The sequence below is a fragment of the Panthera tigris genome, chromosome F3, assembly GCF_018350195.1.
Source record: "Panthera tigris isolate Pti1 chromosome F3, P.tigris_Pti1_mat1.1, whole genome shotgun sequence".
In the NCBI taxonomy this organism is placed as follows: Eukaryota; Metazoa; Chordata; class Mammalia; order Carnivora; family Felidae; genus Panthera; species Panthera tigris.
In genome coordinates this window covers 43688636-43707031 of record NC_056678.1, presented here as the reverse complement: position 1 = coordinate 43707031, position 18396 = coordinate 43688636, and the positions used below count along the sequence as shown (strand labels likewise).

The 18396-nt window shown below is 42.9% G+C and overlaps 1 protein-coding gene and 1 long non-coding RNA gene across 3 annotated transcripts in view; one reads left to right on the top strand and one right to left on the bottom strand.

The window, feature by feature from the left end:
• Positions 1 to 254: 254 nt before the first annotated feature.
• Positions 255 to 12628, bottom strand: LOC102969769. The gene is made up of 2 exons (XR_006213698.1): positions 12374 to 12628; positions 255 to 517 (listed from the first exon to the last, which is right to left on the bottom strand). It is a non-coding gene; the product is annotated as an uncharacterized LOC102969769 (long non-coding RNA).
• A 286-nt stretch (positions 12629 to 12914) lies between these two features.
• RBBP5 (RB binding protein 5, histone lysine methyltransferase complex subunit) overlaps positions 12915 to 18396 on the top strand; it is a 36672-nt gene continuing 31190 nt past the window's right edge. For both annotated transcript variants that reach the window (XM_007086538.3, XM_007086537.3), the window contains exon 1: positions 12915 to 13084. In XM_007086538.3, the coding sequence (XP_007086600.1) occupies positions 13066 to 13084 (19 nt within the window). In that variant the 5' untranslated portion in view covers positions 12915 to 13065. The remainder of the gene's footprint in view (positions 13085 to 18396) is intronic.

The window sequence follows — 18396 nt, the reverse complement described above, 5'->3', positions numbered from 1 at the left end:
TGAACATCGGTTTTTCTTGCAATTTAAGAAAGTGAATGGCGAGTACCTGGGTGGCTCTGTCAGTTGAGTGAGCGTCCGACTTCAGCTCAGGTCATAATTTCGTGGCTTGTGAGTTTGAGCCTCACGTCGGGCTCGCTGCTGTCAGCCTGTCAGTGCACAGCCCACTTTGGATCCTCTGTCCCCTTCTCTCTGCCCCTCCCCCGCTTGTACTCTCTCAAAATTAAATAAATATTAAACAGACAAAAAAGAAAACGAAAAAGTGAATGAAATGGCTAATTCAAGGGAAAGGAAATAGGTATTGGAAGGTATCACAGGCGCACAGAGAATCGGTGGATAGGATCCGTGGTAGATCTCCAGGCGACCACCAAGGGCTTCACTCCCTCACGAGGTGACAGGAAGAATGTCCTCACTGGGCTCAGCACAGGCCTCGGGCCCATCGCTTAGCTGTCTTGGCTCGCAGCCCCGTCCTGGCCACATGTGACGAGGAACTCAAGCAAGGGCGCCACACTCTTTGTACCTGGACCGGGAGAAAGATTCAGCAAGCCTGTGGCTGGCCCTCCTCATGCTTTACCCTCCTCACCCTTCCCTTATTCACTCTTTTCCTCTTGTTCACCCCTCTTCTCTCACTCCTGCTCCAAGTGGTCTTCAAGAAGCCAAAGTAGAGGGAGAAGAAAAATCTCCAGGAGAAGGAAAGGTGGCATAGGCTAGCAATCTACTGTATTTCAGTGACTACGCCCAAGGGGGGGCTGGCTTCCAGGAGCAGAAACCCTGTGATAGTAGACCTGTTTCATTTATTTGCATCTAATGTTTATTTATTTATTTTGAGAGAGAGAGAGAGAGAGAGAGAGAGAGAGAGAGAGAGAGAGAGAGAGAGATGAGGAGGGAGGGACAAAAAGAAAGGGAGAGAGAATCCCAAGTAGGCCGTGTGCGGTCAGCAAAGAGCCCAACACGACCATGAAGTCATGACCTGAGCCAAAACCAAGAGTCAGATGCAACCAACTGAGCCACCCCGGCATCCTGGTGAGCCTGTTAAAGAAAAAAAATTTGGGGTGCCTGGGTGGCTCAGTCGGTTAAGCGTCTGATTCTTGGTTTCGGCTCGGGTCATGATCTCGCTGTTTCGTGAGTTCAAGCTGTGCATTGGGCTCTGCGCTGGTGGCATGGAGCCTGCTTGGAATTCTCTGTCAACCTCTCTCTCTGCCCCTTCGCACTCGTGCTGTTTCTCTAAAAATAAATAAGTAAATAAAAGATGGGGTGCCTGGGTGGCTCAGTCTGTTGAGCTGCCAACTCTTGATTTCGGCTCAGGTCATGAGCTCACGGTTCATGGGTTTGGGCTCCTTGCTGACAGTGCAGAGCCTGTTTAGGATTCTCTCTCTCTCCCCCTCTCTGCCCCTCCCCTGTTTGTGCTCTCTCTCTCTCTCCCTTCCTCTCAAAACAAATAAATAAAACTTTAAAAAAAAGTCAATTGCTTTCCTATATACCAGCAATAAACAAGTAGAATTTGAAATTAAAAGACATAATACAATTTAAATTAGCACCCCAAAAATTAAATACTAAGGTATAAATCTAACAGGAGTATGTATAAGATCTCTGCGAGGAAAACCACAAAACTCTGATGAAAGAAATCAAAGTAGAACGAAATAAGTGGAGAGATATTCATACTGATGGATAGGCAGAGTCAGAATCGTCATGATCAGTTCTTCCCAACTTGCTTTGCAGTTTCAATGCAATCCCAACAAAAATCCTAATAAGTTATTTTGTGGCTAGCCACAAATGAACTGTAACGTTTATATGGAGAGGCAAAAGACCCAGAATAGCTAACACAATACTGAAGGAAAAGAACAAAGTCAGAGGATTGACATCATGTGACTTACGATAAGGCTCTGATCACAGTTCATGAGTTCAAGCCCCACATCAGGCTCGGCACTGACAGTGCGGAGCCTGCTTGAGATTCTCTCTCTCCCCCTCTCTCTGCCCCTCCTCCACTTGCTCTCTCTCTCTCTCTCTCAAAAATAAATAAAATCTTATAAAAGCTACACTAATCAAGACAGTGTAGTATTGGTGAAAGAATAAACAGACCCACATAAATACGGTCAGCTGATTTTTGGCAAAGGAGCAAAGGCAATACAGTGGAGAAAGAATGTCTTTTCAACAAGTGGTATTGCAGTAACTGGACATCCACATGCAAAGAAAAGAACCTAGGGGCGCCTGGCTGGCTCAGTCAGTAGAGAATGCAACTCTTGATCTCGGGGTTGTGAGTTTCAGCCCCATACTGGGCGTAGAGCTTACTTCAACGAAAATGAATCTACACACAGACCTCATACCTTTCATAAAAGTTAACCCCAAATGGACCACAAAATCAAATGTAAAATGCAAAACTACAAAGTTCCTAGAAGTGGGGTACCTGGGTGGCTCAGTTGATTGAGTGTCTGACTCTTGATTTCGGCTCAGGTCATGTCTTGTGGTTCGAGCATCAGGTTCTACATTGACAGTGTGGCGCCTGCTTGGGATTCTCTCTCTCCTTCTCTCTCTGCCCCTCCCTACCTCTGTCTCTCTCTCTCAAAATAAATAAAATTTCAAAAACTAAAAAAAAAAAAGTTCCTAGAAGTTAAAATAGGAAAAATGCAGATGACTTTGCACATGAAGGTCTTTTAGATCCAATACCAGGCATGATCTAAAAAAGAATTGATAAACTAGGCTTTGTCAAAATTAAAATGTGAAAAACTCCATCAAGAGAATGAAAAGACAAGCCACAGACTGGGAGGAAATGTTTGCAAAAGACAAATCTGGTAAAGGACACCTATCCAAAATATATAAAGAACTCTTAACACTCAATAGAAAACAATCTGATTTAAAAATAGGCAGAAGAGGGGCGCCTGGGTGGCGCAGTCGGTTAAGCGTCCGACTTCAGCCAGGTCACGATCTCGCGGTCCGTGAGTTCGAGCCCCGCGTCGGGCTCTGGGCTGATGGCTCGGAGCCTGGAGCCTGTTTCTGATTCTGTGTCTCCCTCTCTCTCTGCCCCTCCCCCGTTCATGCTCTGTCTCTCTCTGTCCCAAAAATAAATAAAAAAACGTTGAAAAAAAATTTTTAAAAAAAAAAAAAATAGGCAGAAGATCTGAACAGACACCTCACCAAAGAAGATATATAGATGGCAAATGAGCACAGGAAAAGATGCTCCACATAATACGTCATCAGGGAAATGCAAATTAAAACAAGAGATACCACTATGCACCTATTAGATTGGCCAAAATCCAGAAAACTGACAATACCACAAGCTAATGAGGAACTTTTCATTGTTGGTGAGAATGAAAACTGGAAGACAGTTTGGTGGTTTCGTAGAAAACTAAACATATTCTTACCATACAAACCAGTGATCATACTCCTTGGCATTTATCCAAAGGAAGTGAAAAGTATATCCACACAAAAACCTGCACATGAATGTCTTGGGGAGCTTTGTTTCTGATCGCCAAACTTAGAAGCAACCAAGATCTCCTTCAGTAGGTGAACAGATAAATAAACGTTGCTGGTGCATCCAGACAATGGAATATTATTTGGTGCTGAAAAGAAATGAGCTGTCACGCCATGAAAAGACAAGGAGGAAACTTAAATGCATTTTGCTAAGTAAAAGAAGCCAATCTGAAAAGGCGACATATTGGATGATTCCAACTATACGACATTCTCGAAAAGGCAAAAAACAAAACAAAAAACAAACTAACTAAAACCCCCACAAAACTACGGAAACCATAAAAGGATCACTGGATGCCAGGGGTTGGGGGGTATGCAGGATAAGTAGGCACAGCCCAGAGGATTTTTAAGGCAGTGAAATTACACTGTATGACACTATAATGGTGGTTATATGTCATTACGTATTTGTCAAAACCCACAGAATATACAACAAACAGCAAGAGTGAACCATGATATAAACTAAGAACTTTGGGTGATAATGACATGTCATTGTATGTTCATCAAATGTAACAAACATACCCCTCTGGTGGAGGCCATTGATAATGGGGGGGACTATGCATGTGTGGGGGCCGGTGGTAAAGCTCTGTATCTTCTGCTCAGTACTGCCATCAACCGAAAACTGCCCTAAAACATAAAGTGTATTTGGGGCACCTGGGTGGCTCAGTCGGTTAAGTTCTGACTTCGGCTCAGGTCATACCTCACCGCTTGTGAGTTGGAGCCCTGTATCGGGCTTTATTGACAGCATGCAGCCTGCTTCAGATTCTGCGTCTCCTTTTCTCTCTCTGTCCCTCCCCTGCTTACGTCCTCTCAAAAATCAATAAACATGAAAAAAAATGTTAAAAAAATAAAGGCATTCACTCTTGCCTTAAAAAATATTTAGGGGCACCTGGGTGGCTCAGTTGGTTGAACATCTGACTTCGGCTCAGGTCATGATCTCACAATTCATGGGTTCGAGCCCCTCGTCAGGCTCTGTGCTGACCGCTCGGAGCCTGGAGCCTGCTTCAGATTCTGTGTCTCCCTCTCTCTCTGCCCCTCTCCCTCTCACGCTCTGTCTCTCTCAAAAATAAATTAACATTAAAAATAGATAAATAAATAAATATTTAAACTAGGAATAAAAAAAGAATTGCTAACATTGCTGAAATGATTAACATCATTTTATGATGTTAATGTGATATCAATGGTGAAACCTGATAAAGATCCTGTGAAAACTATATAAACCAATCCCAATTAAAGATGCAAATTCTCTAACTAAAAATTCAGCCATATTTCAAAAGAACAATTAATTACCAAGAAAGATTTATTTAAAGAGAGCAAAATTGTCCTCTATCAGGCATTAATCAACATATTACATTATATAAACATATTTGTTTGAGAAGTTAATCAACCATTCCCATAAAAACTCTATGTAATGGGAAGCCTGACTGGCTCCGTCAGTAGACCATGAGACTCTTGATCTCTGGGTCATGAGTTTGAGCTCCACATTGGGCGCAGAGTTTACTTAAAAAAATAAAAATGAAAAAAGTGCTTAGCGTGTTCGTGTGACAAGAAAGTGCCAGTGTGGCTGGAGAAGGAGTTTCAGGATATGAGAAGTAGCAGGTCAAATTAGCTGTGTATCATTGCTACCTTTCATTCATAGTTCATCACGGGAGTTTATCATAATGTATCCATTCCAGAGTCCAAGTTATTTGGGTTGTTTCCCATGTTTTGTTATTATGAACAACACTGCTATGAACATGCTTGTACATCTCTCTTGATGCACTTGTGCAACAGTTTTTCCTCAATATATATATAAAAGTAGAATTTCCTGGTCACAATACATACAAAACTTCATTTTCACTGCATAATGATAAATTGTTTTCCAACGTGGATGTACCCATTCACACTCTTGAGAGAATTCTCTCACAAGACTTTGGAGTGCTCTTTTTTGCCAACTTTGTGGTTGTAAAATATCTCACTGTGGCTTTAATTTGCATTTTCCTGATTATTGAGGAGATTGGGCACCTTTTTTTTTTTTTTTTTTTTAATGTTTACTTATTTTGAGAGAGAAAGAGAGTGTGAGCAGTGGACCGGCAGAGAGAGAGGGAAACAGATAATCCCAAGCAGGCCCCATGCTCAGAGGGAGCCTGACGTGGGACTTGATTTCACAACTGTGAGATCATGACCTGAGCCGAAATCAAGAGTCTGCCTCTCAACCGACCGAGCCACCCAGGCACTTTCCTCCAACTTAAACAAACAAAAAAACTGGCTCAAGCTCACAACCCTGAGAATAAGAGTTTCATGAAGATCCTTTTCATATGTTCTTTTGGGTGGTGTCTCCTTTTTTGTTGTTGTTGTTTTGTGTCGTCACAGAGCCTGACGTGTGGCTCGATCCCACAAACTGTGAGATCATGACCTGAGCCGAAATCGAGTCAGATGCTTAATCAACTGAGTCACCTAGGATCCCCTCTCCTTTTCTTCTTATTTTTTTAATGTTTATTTATTTTTGAGAGAGAGAGAGCAAGCAGGGGAGAGGCAGAGAGAGGGGGACAGAGGATCTGAAGCAGGATCTGTGCTGACAGCAGACAGCCTGATGTGGGGCTCGGAATCATCAACCATGAGATCATGACCTGAGCCAAAGTCAGTCGCTTAATTGATTAAGCCAAACAGATGCCCCACCCTCTCCTATGTAAAAAAAAAAAAAAAAAAATGGATTTGTAGGGCGCTTGGCTGACTGGGTCAGTAGAGCATGTGACTCTTGATCTTGAGGTCATGAGTTCAAGCCTCGCATTGGGCGTGGAGCTTAAAAAAATGGATTCGTATATCTTTATGTATTCTGGACATGAGCCCTTTCAAGTTCTCTGGATGAATAAGCTTCTAAAAGAGAACATCTCAGTTTCTGGGAGCACCACAACAGAAGTCTCCACACCCCCTAGCAGATGAGATGAACACCCTCAGTATTTGGATTCTGGCCTGGGATGAGCTAGACTTTGGATTCTGTTTATAGAATTTACAGAATAGATTCTGTTTATCCACTGAGGGTGGAGATATTGGGGAATAAACTCTTCTTCCATCCCACTGTACAGATTTATTGCCAAACAGTACAGTTGCTTTCTTTCCTTGAAGTGCCCAGAGCTTGAAGTCTGACTTGTATAACAAGTCGTCTTAAGTTTCCCTTACAAAAAAGGTAAAATTAGAGGGTATAGAAGGAAAAATGGGTAAATGGGGGGAAAAACTACAGTGAAAATGGCACTAGGGGCTTTATCTAATGTTTTTTAAAGGGCTTGAATTTGAAATTCATCAAGTATATTAGCATCCAGTCCAGTAAAGATGATGAAAATGATTCCACTGGCTTGGAGAGTCAGAGAATTGCGAGGAAACAACTTGCTATCTTCACATAATGTTTTTTATTGTTATTGTTACCTTTTCCTTTAGGCAGTGTTTTCCTTTGTTTTTTCAAAGGAACAACTGTGGCTTTTCTTTATTTAAAGCAACTTTGAATGATTATTTTGGTTTTAGAAATGGTTTTTAAATCTTTTCAGTTTGAAAGTGTTCCCTCCCAACACAAATGGGGTCTGAGCATTCTCGGGGCGTGGAATTAGTTAGGACCTCTGTAATCAAAAAATGCTTTGGGACAGCACAAGCAAAAAAGCTTATCTTCTATAAAGGCCCAGGGATATTTCACAGAAGGAGAGGACGTAATGCAGCATGTTCTCGGGAACAAATTGGATGCAGAAAGTGTTATCTTTGACTTGCTTCTGAACCTCTGCTTTATTATTCAATCTGAAGCCAACCAGCATGGTTTCCATCTTTTAGATGCCAATAGCCCTCTCATTCATATCTGCTCTCTTCAAGAGATGTGCCACACTATGGGGGCCACTTAGTCCTCATTCCAAATTCTTGGGAAAGGAGTCTAATTGGGTCCTGCTTGGGTCAGGGGCTTATCCACAGAGCAATCAACTGTGGCCTGGGGTGAATAGGGTGCATCATGTGAATGAGGCTTCTCTTTCTGCTAACTTACGGTTGACAAGTGGAGGCGCACTGAACTTGCTACCTCATTTGTGGGGCCCTGTGCAAAATGAACATACAGGGCTCCCTTGTTAAAAAATTATCAAGGAGGGGCGCCTGGGTGGCTCCGTCGGCTAAGCGTCCGACTTCGGCTCAGGTCATGATCTCGCGGTCTGTGAGTTCGAGTCCCACATCGGGCTCTGTGCTGACAGCTCAGAGCCTGGACCTGTTTCGGATTCTGTGTCTCCCTCTCTCTCTCTGACCCTCCCCCGTTCATGCTCTGTCTCTCTCTTTCTCAAAAATAAACGTTAAAAAAAATTTAAAAAATAAAATAAAAAAAATAAAAAATTATCAAGGATTTCAAGGTGCCTGGGTGGCTCGTTGGTTAATGATCCGACTCTGGGTTTCAGCTCAGGTCATGATCTCACGGTTTTGTGAGTTCGAGCCCCGCGTCGGGCTCCATGCTGACAGTGTGGAACCTGCTTGGAATCCTCAGTCTCCCTCTCTCTCTGCCCCTTCCCCACTTGTGCTGTCTTTGTCTCTCTCAAAATAAATAAATAAACTTAAAAAAAATATTAAGGATTTCAAGATTGCAACAGTAGAACATTAAGCCAAGGGTGGAGCCCTTCCAAGTGTAGGGCCCTGGGTGACTGTGCAGGTCTCCTGCCAAGAAACTGCTCCATGTTCTGGACCTGGAGGAAGAGCCTCCAAAAGGAATTGTCAAAACTTGAAATCAGTGATGCTTGTTTTTGGAATTCATAACTTAGACGAGTGTTATGTTTTCCACCTTTCCCCCCTACTTCTTATCCCCTCCTCAGATCCAGTAACTTTATGTGGAATTGCTTCTTGAGTGTGAATAAGTTGGCTTTTTAAGTCTTTTGTCTCTTCCTTTCTATTATTAGGCAATGATCTTCTAGAAGGTTGTACAAAGTGTGCATTTGACTTGGTGAGTCATCTTCATAAGAGCTGATGAAGGAGTTAATGTCCTTTTTTTTAAAAAAAAAAACTTTTTATATTGAATTATTTTAGACTTACAGAAAAATTGCAAAAACAGTCTTGAGAGTTTTCATATATCCCCCCATCTTCCCCTAATGTTAACATCTTACATAACTATAGTACAATAATCAGAACCAAAAAGATTAATGTTGCTACAATACTCCTAACTAAAGACCTTTCTTGAATTTGACTAGGTTTTTTGCTACTGTCTTTCTCTTCTGCTAGGCTCCCGACCAGATCCCACATGGCATTTAGTTATTTCTTAGTCTCATGCAGTCTTTGAAAGCTCTTTTGACTGTCTTTCCTGACGCTGACTTTTTTGAAGAGTATTGATCAGTTATTCTGTCAAACGTCCTGCAATTTGAGTTTTCCTGATGTTTTCTCTTGATGAGGCAGAACACTGCGGGTAATAATGTGTCCTCAATGCATCCTATCAGGTTCATGATGTTGCTTTGTCTTATTACTGGTGATGTTGACATGATTAAGGTGGTTTCTGCCAGGTTTCCCACTGTAAAACTACTATCCTTCCCTTTGTAGTTAATACGTATCCTGCAGGAAATATTCTGAGACTATTCAAATTCTGTTTCTCTTCAAACTTCTCCCTACTTGTTTTAGCACTCATCAATGGAGCTTGTGTGCAATAATTACAGTGTTTAGCTAATGAAGATATTTTCTGCAGTTCTTTTTCGTCTCTAGCCTTGTGGTACCCAACCTAGGGCTCCACTAGTTGCTTTCTTCCCATTCTTCTTTTTTTTTTTTTTCCCATCCTTCTCAGTGTAGCTATGTTTTTGACTTATAATGGGTTCATTTTTTAGTATTTCTTATTCCATTTGGGCTCTCTCCGCATCCCAGTTGGTTTTAGTTATGTCATTATTTTGGGGGTATGTGAGACACTACCACTGCTCTAAGAGGCACAGCTATATGAATATATACTCTGAGTATCACTACCTCCTCATTCCTGCTACCCCATTTCATTTACTCCCTTTGTCCATCTTTCTCCCACCTATCCTCTATAGGTAGCCACTTGCCTTGGTTTCCGATTTATCTTTCCTGTACTGCATTTCTTTTGCACAAACGAACAAATGTGCTCTGTTTTTTTATATTCCTTTCTTTCTCGGGGCAGCATTTGTGCTTTGCATTTTTCACTTAGCAATATGTCTTGGCAACTGCTTTATATCAATTCGTAGAGTTCTTCCTCATGTACTAATTTTTAAAAAAGTTTTTTCATTTATTTTGAGAGACAGAGCAAGGGCAGGGGAGGGGCAGAGAGAGAGGGAAGGAGGGAGGATCCCAAGCAGGCTCCACACTCAGCATGGAGCTCATCACAGGGCTCGATCACACGATTGTGAGATCGTGACCTGAGCCCAAATCAAGAGTCAAATGGGTGGGGCGCCTGGGTGGCTCAGTGCGTGGAGTGTCCAACTCTTGGTTTTGATTCAGGCCATGATCCCAAGGTCATGGGATCTAGCCCTGTGTCAGGCTCTGCGCAGGTGTGGAGTCTGCTTAAGATTCTCTCCCTCTCTCTCTCTCTCTCTCTCTCCCTCTTCCCCTCTACCTGCTCTCGTTCTCTCTCTGTTAAAAAAAAAAAGTCAGACTCCTAACCCACTAAGCCACCCCTTCCTCATTTTTTTAATAGCTGCTGAGTATGCTATTGTGTAATGTACCACAAATGTACAAATACTTAGATTGTTTCCAAATTTTTGCAATTACAAATAATACTGCAATAAATCACCTTGTGTATATGCCTTTTTTGTTTTAATTAATTAAATTTCCTTCTAATCCTTCTTGTCTCCAGGGAACTGAGAGCTGTGTTGATGTTACTATTTCATGTTTTCCTTCTTAGCTCTGCCTATCTTTGAAGTCTGTAATCTCTCACAATAAGCATGGATTGTGGTCGAGTACATTTTCTGAGAAAGTCCTCACTCCCTGACTAGGCCAATAATTTGGGGGGCACCCCCAGTCTTATACTACAGTAATGGTTCTCAATCCTGTCTGAACATGAGAATCTCTAAGAATCTTCTAAATATATCAATGCCTAAGAATGCTCTAGGCAGATTTTGCAATTAACGCAGAATCTCTGGGTGTGGGACTGAGGCACCTGTATTATTCTGAGGTGCCCCAGAAATTCCAATGTGCAGCTAAGGTTGAGAACCACTGGGTTAAATCCTTGGAATGTTACAAAAATCTCCTGGCCTTCACCATATTCCGTGATTTGATCCTTGCTGACTGGGAGGTGCTCCGCTCAGAAAATTCCTGATATTTACCTGTAGGAGACGTAAATACCAGCTGGCTTAATTTAGGGAGAATCTGTAAAAGTATTTAATGAGATGGAAGTTCACCCTAGTCAAGAATTTTTTTTTTTTCTCATATAAAGTCTGAATGACAGCTAAAAGTTGCTTCAAGCCAAGAAGGAAAATTGTTAAATTTCCTTTTCTCCCCTTCAACATACAAATCTGGGTACCTTCCTTTGTAGTTGGTCTATTAATACACTCCAACTAACACTTGTAAAACAGAGTCCACCAATTATGCTGTTTTTCATCAAATCAAAGCAACCGTGACTTGTAAAACACAGTTATCTTATGTAGCACCAAGAAAGAAAAAACCCCACTGCTAAATAATTATGAGGTATAATTAAATGTAAGAGATTTTTAAATGTGGGGAGCCACATTTAATATACGCATATTAGAATTGATGAAGTGTGGTCGATCTTTGGCCTAAACCTCTTCTGTGAACTCCAACTCAGTATGGTCACTTGAATTTCTCACAGGCCTAACATGTCCCAGTCTGGACTCCCCATCTATCTTGGCCAAAGCTGTTCCTTTTCCTGCATTGTCTGCTCTGTCAAACGGAGCACCCCCTGCCCCCCCAACTAGAAACACAGAAGTCATGTCAGACTCCTGACCTTCTTCGCTTTCCAAATACAAAAGACCTTTCCATTGTCAGTTCTGTCTCCTACCCCTCTCTTGAACGCATTGCCTTCCTCTTTCCCTCTTTCCTGGCTTTGAGTCGGGTCTTCCTCGTCTCTCCACAGGATCACTGCACTGACCTCCTACCTGCTTTCCACTTCGCGAATCAATCCTACTCCACAATATCCTCGTTTTCCTTCTCAAACATCAATCCGATCATATTATTCTTCCCTTAAATTATCCTCCAAGACAAATACGCCATTCAAAGAACAAGCAAAGTGAATGAACAGGCCACCCTACAGAAGAAACTAACACACATTTATGCATGTGAAAAGTTCATCACGAAATAAATGTCACAATGACATCTCCCCGCTTATCCAATTGGCAGAATTTGAGAGAACTGGTAACGAATGATTGCAAGAGTGTCTGCACACTTACTTACCGTTGTTGGCAGTATAATATTTTACATGGCATTTTGGCAACGTTTTCGATACGAGAAGGAACGCAAACTGCCTAACATCTCTGAGCCTCAATCACTGTATTTGGTCCAATGGGGCTGAGATCTCCCTTAAGGGCCTCAAGGAAGGGAGGTAATTCAGGGGAAAGGGATTTGTAAATAATAATAGCTAAAATTTACTGGGCGCTTGCCGTTTGAAGCGCTTCATCTGTGTTAGCTCATTTAATCTTCACGATAACCCTGTAGGTACTAGCATTATCATCACCCCCAATTTTACATAGAAGAAAACTGAAGCACAGAGAATAAAACGTTGCCCAAGGGGCGGGGTTAGTAAGGGGTGGAGCTAGGATTATCGGCATTAAATCTACAGAGGGTGATCTAGCTCGAGTCCTGTTTTTACAGTAAGCCTACACCACTCTTTTCCTTCTGATAACCCACAGAACCCACAGTTGAAATCTGTTGATAAAAGAATTTGTTCTTCGTTAGCAACCATCAACTGGCCTTCTCTAATTGCTTTGTGTATCTCACCACAGTCCTGCCGGATAGAGCTCGTGAGAACTCAGCCCACCTCTCATTCCAATTCATTTTCAGTGTCCTGGTCAACGCTGGGTACACGGTAAAGCCTGAGACAGAGGCCTAACAAAAGCTATCGTACATTTCTGTGGGACCAATGGCGTATCTTTACAAATAGGAAGTAATTTTCCCGAGACTGAAACATACACAAACGACCACGCGCCTCGGGGACTGTAGCTCCGCTCCACATCCGTGCACCACAGCCGACCTTTCCCGCTTTCCTACATCCGTCGGACTTTGCCCGGAACCTTTCTTGAGGGCATCGGAAGCAGCCGGCCGGGACAACGCGGCTGAACACACAACACAGGAAGGACTAGTAGTCTAGCTATATGCCTGAAATTTCTCGTTCGCCTACATGATTCGGGCGAAAACGGCCACAAATTACTGCACTTCTTAAAGTACTAAGTGACGATAGCTTTTTCGCTCCTTAGTCAATATCATACTCAAGTGATTCCGAGTTAGTTCTTCTTTTTGATTAGGCGTATGTATGGACAGCTCATTTGAAACGAACAAGGAAGGCGGGGGAAGAAAGCGGAAGCCGCGGGGTCTTCTAAACCAGAAAGTCTCCGGAGCCTGCGCTAAGCTATTTGCGGCGGCCCCCACTTACACGCACATCTCAGAAAGCAGGCGGTGGGGGGAAAAGGCGTCGTTCCTGGAGCTGAGACCAGGCGGCCAGAGTCCTCAGGGATGAACCTCGAGTTGCTGGGTGAGGAGGGCTGTGGTTGCGTTTTAGAAAACCCTTTGGTTTTGGAAAGGAGGGAACCTGGTCGGGAGGGACTCAGGCTGCAACCTTAGGGACATAGTTCTGCTGTGGATCATTGGGCGCTCCTATTATGGAGCAGCAGCGGGAGGAGGCAGCCCAGCTTCTGCCTGAGCAGAATGCATTGCCTTTCCCGAGGCTACTTTCAGATCAGCTGTGGAGCGGCAGGGACAGTTTGTGACTTCGATTTGATCACAGGGATCGAAGGTGCTGAAGTAGCCCAGAGCAGGCAGGACCAGAGTTATTGGAAAATAAGGAATCTAAGGATGTGAGGCTTAGGTGAAGCTTTGAAGACTTGTCAGGGGTTTGGGTGCTTGGACAAGTTAGATTGTTTTGTAGAAACACGGGATGCCCAAGGAGAGGAACTTGAAGATCTAGTTGAAGTCTCTTATTCAGCAGGTGAAAAAAGTCTTAGACAGTAGTGATTGGAGGGCACTGAGTAAATGGCATAGTTGGCACTGGAATCCAGTTATCTTGGCTTCCCATTTAAGCTCCTTAACTACCAGGGACAGTGTGTAAAACACTGAGAGCTACAGAGGCATTTGTCTTTTGTCACCCTCTCTTTGGGTGATTCTTACCCCTTACCCAAGTTGTTTAAAAACCGTGGGTCCTTTCTTCTAGGATTTCATTTGGGGTTTAGCATGATAGCCGAGGGATGTCTGAAGTTTTCCAGAAGTCCTAAATGACTTTCTGTAAAGTTTCTCTTAAAAAAAAAATTCAGAAGCTGTACTGGATGTTTAAAGGGCCCCCAAGATTTTTCAGAAATAGTTTTTACCTTTAAGGAGCTTTTTGTTAAGCAGGGAGATTAAGGTGATTATGTAAATAGCCATAATATATTACAGAATGCAGGCAGGCCTTTAAGAGTCATTAAGTCTAAGAACACTTAGAAGAGCGAGTGAATATCTTTGGAGCAGGGGAAGAAAGGTAGCCAGGAACAAAGAAACCTCTGGAGGAGTTGGAGTTTTGAGTGGACATTTAAGATTGGTAAAATATTGACAGACTGAAGTGTGAAGATACGTGGAGGAGTGCTTGTTAGGAATGTGCTAAGACATCAGTGAGAGAACACCTAAAGAATGTTCCTGCTTGGCCAGGTTGTGTGTACTGTGAATAAAGAGAAGGCCAAGAGATGGGGTTGCTGCCATCTGTTTTGTGGAAGCTCTTGAATGCCCAGCTGAAAAGTCTGTGCTTTTTAAGGAAGGTAGGGCAGATGCATTGAAGGGTTTTTGACCTGGTAAGTAACTTAATCAGAGCTATGCTCTTTCTTTTCTTTTCTTTTCATTTCTTTCCTTCTTTCTTTCTCTCCTCTCCTTCTCTCCTTCCTTTCCTTTTCTTTTTCTTCCTTCCTTCCTTCCTTCCTTCCTTCCTTCCTTCCTTCCTTCCTTCCTTCCTTCATTCCTTTCCGTCTTTCTTTATCTGACAGCAACGTGTTGTTGAGCCTTGGATGGTGTGAAAACAGTTTGGAGGGCCAGAGTAAATGAGTGATAAAGAAGGTCTGAGCTAGGAAATGGAACAAAAAGACACTGAGGAGGTAGAGTTGACAGAATCTGAAAATTGCTTGCATGTGGTGGCAGTGCTGGTGGTGAGGAACAGTCAAGTGAAAATGATGGGAGCCAATGACGGCATTACTGGCAAACATTTAAGGAAATTGGGAAGAGACAACATTGAGGGTGGATCTGGGGTTCAGGAGATAGGTTTAGATTTACGAGAGTGATCTGTAATTTTCCTACAGGTGGGCTTATTGAAACCTTGTGAGTAGTTGACAAGACTAAGGGAGAAGGTGGGAGGGGCAGAAAAAGAAAACTGCTGAGGGCAGAATCTTGGACAATGACCTATATTCAGGGGTTATGAGGAGGAATAAATGATAGATTAAGAGTTACATAGTACTTACTATGAGTTCGGCATCTATATTTTTTAAAGATTTATTTATTTTTGACAGAGAGCAAGTGGAGAAGAGGCGGGGGGGGGGGGGGGGACGGAAGATCCAAAGCGGGTTTTGCGCTGACAGCAGAGAGCTTGATGTGGGGCTTGAACTCACAAGCTGTGAGATCATGACCTGAGCCGAAGTCGGATGCTCAAACGACTGAGCCACCCAGGCACCCAGAGCTAGCGTAGTTTTGAGTGCTTCCGTATGTTTGTCCTTGTCCAGGTGGAAGAGGATACAGGTTGGTTGGTTTGCTGTCCAAAGCCTGCTGTAGAACACTTGAGACTGAGAAAGGCCTGCTCTGTATAGTCCTAGGCAGTCCTGCAGCACCTTGAGCAGAAATCAAATCACCATCATTTTAGGAAGGTGTGGGAGGTGGGGTGGAGGCTAAAAGTCGACCCTTGTTTTTAAAAACTTAAGGATGGGGGGCTCCTGGGTTGTTCAGTTGGTTAAACGCCGGACTCTTGATTTTGGCTCAGGTCATGATCTCAGTTTTGTGAGGTCGAGCCCTGCATTGGGCTCTGCGCGCTGACTGTGCAGAGCCTGCTTGGGATTCTCTGTCTCTGTCTCCCTCTCTCTAGCTCTCTGCCCCTCCCCCGCTCATGCTCCCTCTGTGTCACTCAAAATAAATAATAAAATAAAAAAAGTAAAAAAGAAATTTAAGGATGGAGGAAAGGTGTTAGATAGGCTAGTACGTTGAAAGAGATAGCAGAATCACAGTAAAGGTTTTTTTTTTGAATGATACAGGAGATTCGTGACAGTGAAACTTAGGAATATTTAGCATTGGAAGGTTAGACAATTTAAAGGAAGGCTGATCCAGAAGATACACATTGCTATGGAAGTGACTGAGTTTTAAAGGAGAAAGTTCACGATTGCAGCTAAAAAGCAGAAAGGAACAGAAGTGATGTGACTGTGGGAGCATGCAAAAGAATAGCTGGCCGGATAAAGGAAAGGAATAATGTGTTCTTAATTTGAACAGGCAAGGTACTGATTTTACTTCTGCAATCACTTAAAAAAAAATTTTAACGTTGATTTATTTTTGAGAGAGACAGAGACAGAATGCGAGTGGGTTAGGGGCAGAGAGAGGGAGACACAGTGTCCGAAGCAGGCTCCTGGCTCCGAGCTGTCAGCATAGAGCCCGACGCGGGGCTCGAACTCACCGAGCTGTGAGATCATGACCTGAGCCGAAGACGGACGCTCAACCGACTGAGCCACCCAGGCGCCCCTACTTCTGCAATCACTTTTGAGCCCTTGCTGCATATGAGACAGTATGCACTTGGAGATACAAAGTTAAAATACGTGTTTTTCAAGCTTATTTTTATAACTCACAGTAAGAAATGTATTTTCTATCACAACCTATCATATATACAAATATATATGTTTCTCAAAATAATATTTTTTTAAAGATTTTTTAAATGTTTATTTTTGAGAGAGAGCGCGCGCACGTGAGAATGAGCAGGGGGGGAGGGGGGTGCAGAGAGAGAGGGGGACAGAGGATCCAAAGCAGGCTCTGCACGCTGACAGCAGTGAGACTAATGTGGGGCTTGAACTTGAACCGCGAGATCATGACCTGAACCGAAGTCTGACGCTCTACTGACTGAGTCAGCCAGGCACCCCTCTCAAAATTGTGCTTAATCCTTGTCACGCTCAATGTCCTCTTTCATTTTCTGTTCTAAAGTTTTAAAAAACTTGTTGGGTGTCACTAAATTGATTTATCCATTTGTGGTGGATTGAGTCCTACTGTTTGAAAAACATTGAAATAAGATACACCAGGTGGAGGTGTGCACAAAGCAAACTGTATTTGCGGCAAATAAGGAGATCACGGGGAGTGACTTCCAAAGCTACGACTCTGAACAAGGATGCATGGCTCCCTCTTTATAGGGTTAGGATGAATTTTTTGGTGGGAAGCCGTATCATCTCATGTAGAGGCGGGCATAAGCCTACGGGGCACGTTGGGGAAACATACCTGTACACGCACTGCTCTGCAAATGAGGCTTGTGTTCCTCCTTGAGCAGAGATTTTTAGTATTACAGTGAGATAAAGTTGGAGGTCCCTCCGTGGGCCTTCTACACAGGCACTAGCCAGGGGTTCCTCTCTAACCCGTCGGGGCCCTGTCTCTTGAGGGGTGGTTTCGGTTTCCAGTTGCCTGAGTGAAGAGATCACCCGGAAAGAAGAACTTAAGGAAAAATGTGGGACGTAGGTTGGTGAGTACAAGCAGGTGGGCAGTAAAGGTCAGGTCTTGGGGCCTGGCCGGTGACCGTAGTTGTCACTTAGTAGTGAACGGAGAGGGCCCCATGACAATATGTAAAAGACCTTAGTACAGAGTCTGACACCTGAGCCTTCAGTAAGTGGGAGCTGCTGATGCAGGTTTGAGCTCTTCAAAGAATGATGAGCCAGCAGGGGCGTAAGTCTGGAAAGCTCGTTGAGGTTCTTTAATTTCTTGCTTTTCCAATGAACAAATACAGCACCTACTTACCACGGCAGTGGAGACAGTACAGACATGCGTACGGAAAGAACCGTCTTTCTCCCCTTCCCCAAATGGTAACTGTCTAGTGATTATCCTTTTCTAGCTTATTCCTTGCTCATACAGACATTTAAACACATTTGTTAGGGCTTTGTTTCAGCTTTTTTACAGAAATAGAACCTTTTTATACACAGTATTTGAAACTTTCTTCACTTATCACTATAGGATACTATTCCTACACGTTCGGAGATACTAGATCCGATGGTTTTTAATGCGTTCATGTAGATACACATTCATGATAAGTAATTTTAATTGTGAAATTTACATGCTTTTTTTTTTTTTTTAAAGAAAGTGGTCTTTTTTCCTTGCCTCCTCCTTTTTGTTGATAATCCCACGTATTTTCCTTCCATATTTTTCTCTATGCTTATGTATACTTTGTGTGTGTGGATGCACATGGTAAAAAACAATGAGATTATATAATGTACACTTTGTGGTTTGCCTTTTTTTCTACTTAGTAACACCAATGCAGATTTCTCTAAGATATTTGTGTAATTTATTAGTATATTTGAATACAGCATATTTTATTCATCCATTACGCTATTAGTGGGCATTTACCTTATTTCCAGTTTGGGGAGGTTTTCTTTGTTTTTTGGGCACCTAGAAAACAATACTTTAAAATATCTGTACTTTGTCCCATTGTTGTGTTTATATCTGTGGAGATTAGATTTCCGACTGTAGGATTGCTGAGATGAAGGCTGTATATGTTTTGCATTTTTTTAATGTTTATTTGTTTTTGAGAGAACACGAGCGAGGGAGGGGCAGAGAGACAGGGGGACTGCATCTGAAATGGGCTCTGCGAAGCGGGCTCAGTGC